This window comes from Aedes aegypti, chromosome 2 (genome assembly GCF_002204515.2).
Source record: "Aedes aegypti strain LVP_AGWG chromosome 2, AaegL5.0 Primary Assembly, whole genome shotgun sequence".
In the NCBI taxonomy this organism is placed as follows: Eukaryota; Metazoa; Arthropoda; class Insecta; order Diptera; family Culicidae; genus Aedes; species Aedes aegypti.
The window spans coordinates 239761443-239765795 of NC_035108.1; the positions used below are offsets into that span (position 1 = coordinate 239761443).

The following is a 4353-nucleotide window of genomic DNA, read 5'->3' on the forward strand; positions in this document are numbered from 1 at the left end:
GTTTTTGATACATCGACCCTATGTGGATAGTTGAATAGCAATAGCTCCAAGATGGGGTACACGAAACGATGAAAATTTCAGAACAATAATGTACAAGATAAATTAGAACATTATGGCCTTCAATACATCAGCCAACTCATTACCGTTGGTGTAAATAGTTTCTCTTCTTCGATTATAAGCATGACTTGTCCATGGTGAAATGCATTCCTGAGCAAATTTTTTTCTGGAAAAGTTATTCCAATAGATAATTTTTAGGAGCTGTTGTAATGAATTCTTCAACTTCTGGAACATCCGCAGTGAATGGAATGAATATGAACATATATGTAGCCACGCCAGTCAGTAGCTAAAACGAAATGGAAAATCGTTATAATTCATTTGAAAAAAATAAAGTTTGAATAATTCAACAAGTACCATTTTTATAAGTTTGAAGTTGATATCAAACAAGCTATGTGACACGAATCTGATAGGTTGGTGGGTCATGTGGCTTGAGAAACGATAAATTATGTGATACAACCTTTTCTCACTCCGCTTTGGAATCTCATGTAGCAAGGTTCCTATGTTACGTGACTGTGAATGAAATTTTTCATTCAAATCTGGTTATAGTTTTAATCAACATTTAGCGCTTTTCAATTTCTCCCTTTCCACACTGATTAACTAAAATTCTAGTTAATACTTACTACTTCCATGCAACTTTCCGTTGAGTAGAGGATAATGAAGATCGTTAATGGACATTCACATAAGCAGAGAAGTGTTTCTAAAATATAATGTAGAATATATACCTTCAATTTGTTTCAACTGAATAGTCATACCAATATAGCCATCGATTGTCTTCTCGTGAAAGGTAAGGTATAACCAATATAAATGGTTAGAAAACTGAACAAAGCAGCTGATTATAACGAAACAAATGCTCCATCCTGATGTATTATTCAGATTAAAATGGATAGACCATATCTCACCGTAACATTGCTTCAAAAATATGAGAGAGTTTGACACTTTGTCTATCGTTGCTTTGTACTCTTTTGATTTAGAATTATAAGTCTTAACCCATTTCATAGTTTCATAAGCATTTTGAACTTGAATTCGAACTGAAGCCAGTTTTGATTTAACTAAATCAACGCTGAAAATGTAATACAAAACTCGCATTGATATAAACAGTACGATTGGGAAGTTTATCAACCAAACGTTTCTCCACTGCTGACTAGTATTAGAAATTCTAAAAAACACCAAGAATTCTATGAATAGAATGATCCCAAAATATACAGAATACTTGATTGAAAATTGTTGGAAAAACTGTCGGTATTCACTTGCTGAATGAAAATTGCCATTCAAATTACTCAAATCACTGGTAATTAAACTATCGTATATCTGAATATGATCCTTCCTTCGAGCGAAGACCTCCATCAGTGTTGCGTAGACAGCGATTATCTCTCCAACGTATTTCAACATATCGTTGATCAACCCCACGGCATAGTAAGTGAAAAATACTCTCTCACGAAAAATCAACGCAATCAATATTTCCGCTGAACAAACGGAAAGAGTCAACAGAATCCATTTATAACAAAATTGTTTCCGCCGACATTTGAACTGCAGCTCGAAATTAATGCACTCTACGTTGAATGGAATCAAGCCAATACATCTGAAAGTCAACAGAATGAAACGGCATATGTGATTGAACGATGGACAAAGGACCTTCAAAGTGTTCATTTCGGAATGAACAATGCTAATCAACTGCTTGAAACTTTCCACTTTGCTGCTTCTCATTTGAATGAAGTTCATTAAAAATTAAGCGCACTTCTCATTAACCCTCTAATACCCAACCCCGCCTTTAGACGGGGTACACTTTGGAATTTTGTGTATTTTTTCGTAGCTCGGAAATCAAAATGATTTTATTTTTGGTTCATACCTTGACTCATAACACACATATAAGAAAAGTTTTTTATGACTTTTGAAACTTTTTTGTATTTTTAGAAATTGTTTGAAAAATTGCATTCTTATATAACCTACAAATGCCTGGGCTTCATTTAACGTGTAATATAAAAAATCGTACCTTTTATATTTTTCTACGATTAACCTATCACAAATGAAGAGCCTGGTGGTATTAAAATCATTTCAAACCTGTTTTTCCGTTAGTTACACGGAAAATAAAATACGCTCCGAAAAAAAATTAAAAATTTAATATTTTCAAAAATACCGTAACAATTTAAATTTTTATTATTGCCAAAAATCAACAACTAGAAAAGGCTTCAAGAAAAAATGAAAAAAGCTAGGGATGTTCAAAAATAAAATTTATAAAAATCAAAAACCAAAATTTAAAAATTTGCGAATAAAAATAAATAAATGCCCAAAACGTGTTTAGAACGATTTTAGATAACGAAAAATAATACTTAAATCGAAAATGAAAATTTGGGTATTAGAGGGTTAAGTTGATCTATTAACTTGAGTAATAAACGATTATAAGCTAGTGTATGAGAACAGTTTGCCCGGTAAGCTCGCGACATTGATGAAGCATTTAAACTATAAAAAATGTTATAAAAAATTATGTTATCACTCTAATTAATTTTGTGATGCTTCGACGAAATGAAAGGTCCAGAAAACCTATCCTAATCATGGATTTGCATATACAGAATGGTTGGCGTTAAGCTATTCATTGCAATTTGTTTGGGAAAATAGAATTACTGGAGCTTCGGCTGCTACAGAAATATAAAGAACTCTTAACCCGTATAGGCCTGAGTGAAAGCAAAAATGCTACGAACCTAACCGTTCAGCGAATACTTAACGAATTCAATTATTTCAGTATACTGGTGCACATATCTAGTGTGTAGAAGGAGCCAGAGGAACTGTAGAATGTTTCTGAAGCCGGAGCGGAGCTATCCCGGTGGGTTACTGGGTTAAGTCGGGTAAAAAGGGTTATTTTTTGGGACATGCCAAGTTACGGACAGTGCAATTCGGTGATGCTTAATGGTGGATATCGGCAGACCATCATAGCCGGTGGCCTTCGCACTGTTCAGATTAGAGATGACAATGGCTACTTCCTCCGGTACAGTAGGTCTTACGAAAAAACAGGACGATTCTACTGTAATAGTACGATGTAGGTTAATATTACCTGAAGAGGACAGGTTTTCAGCTAGTTTGTGGCCAATAGAGGTGAAGTGTTCATTGAAGAGGTTAGGTAGTTCAGTTGGATCAGAAACTTCGACATCATTACGACGTTGATAGCAGCAATTTCCTCCTTCGTCTTTGAACCTAGTAATTCATTTATCCGCTTCCAGAATAGTGTTTGATTTCCAGTATTCATAAATCGCTCATAGTACTCCTTCCTGGCTTTTCTTTTCGCTGCAGTAAATTTTCTGTTAATGTGCTTCAACATTTCAGCCAGACGTTGATCTTCTCTATTTGCTTTCCATTTTCTTAGTACGTTATCCTTGATATTACCCAGAATTTTCATATCGAAGCTATACCAAGGACAACCATCTTTCTTAAGTTGAACTTTCATAGTTTTAGTGGTCGTATTGCTTTCCTTCAGCTCACGGTACTTTACAACAATTTCCTCCAATCTAGCATTAGGCTCTTTGTTATTCCAGTCATTGAAGGTTAGAAAATTATTGAACTACTCATTCACTGCTCTGTAGTTGGTGACAGATTTGGTTAAGATTCTATTACGATTCACAGTGGTTCTAGTGTCGAATACTGTAAGCACATAATTGTGATCACTGAGATCGCAGTTTATTGTGAAGTTTCTAATTTTACCAATGTCTTCGGCACGTGCAATTGCATGGTCCAGAATGTTACCACTTTGGGGCCTAGTAATATTGTTATTGGAAACTGTTATGCCAAACGAATGTAAAAGATCTACGTAATCCTCAGTATCTCTATTGACACTATTGACTGCAACGTTCGTGTCTCCGAAGATGAAAACAGGTTTAGATAGATTCGACGTAGATAAAATCTGTTCTAGTTCTGCTGAACCGAGAGAAATCGAAATTAGGAGGTCTATAGATCCCATTTAAATCCAACGAAGTGTTTTTTTAGCTTTATTTTCACTTGTATATGGTGATATCCATCCAACTCAATGTTTCTAAGGATTTCGTATGATATTCCGTTTCTAACGAAGACAGCTAATCCTCCCGCAGATTGAGATCGACAAGAGTATACGTTAGAGTATCCATTGGTCTTGTAGAAGCGTGCCCTTTTCTTTTTGATCCAAGTATCACAAACTATTAAAACGTCAACAGGAACATCCAAACTATCGATGAACATCGCCAGCGAATCCAATTTTTCAACATCGTTCATTCCCCGAATATTTATTTGTAGTACATTGAAGCAGTTCGAATCACATGGTAAAATGCGTTGCTG

At 35.0% G+C, this 4353-nt stretch overlaps 1 protein-coding gene across 1 annotated transcript; it reads right to left on the bottom strand.

Annotated features, from left to right (window-relative positions):
• LOC23687650 lies at window positions 1-1690 on the bottom strand. Its single transcript, XM_011495157.2, has 4 exons — window positions 810-1690; window positions 678-754; window positions 412-567; window positions 1-343 (listed from the first exon to the last, which is right to left on the bottom strand). Exons 1-4 carry the CDS (start codon window positions 1444-1446, stop codon window positions 233-235), a joined length of 981 nt encoding a protein of 326 aa, XP_011493459.2. The 5' UTR covers window positions 1447-1690; the 3' UTR covers window positions 1-232.
• Window positions 1691-4353: the final 2663 nt, after the last annotated feature.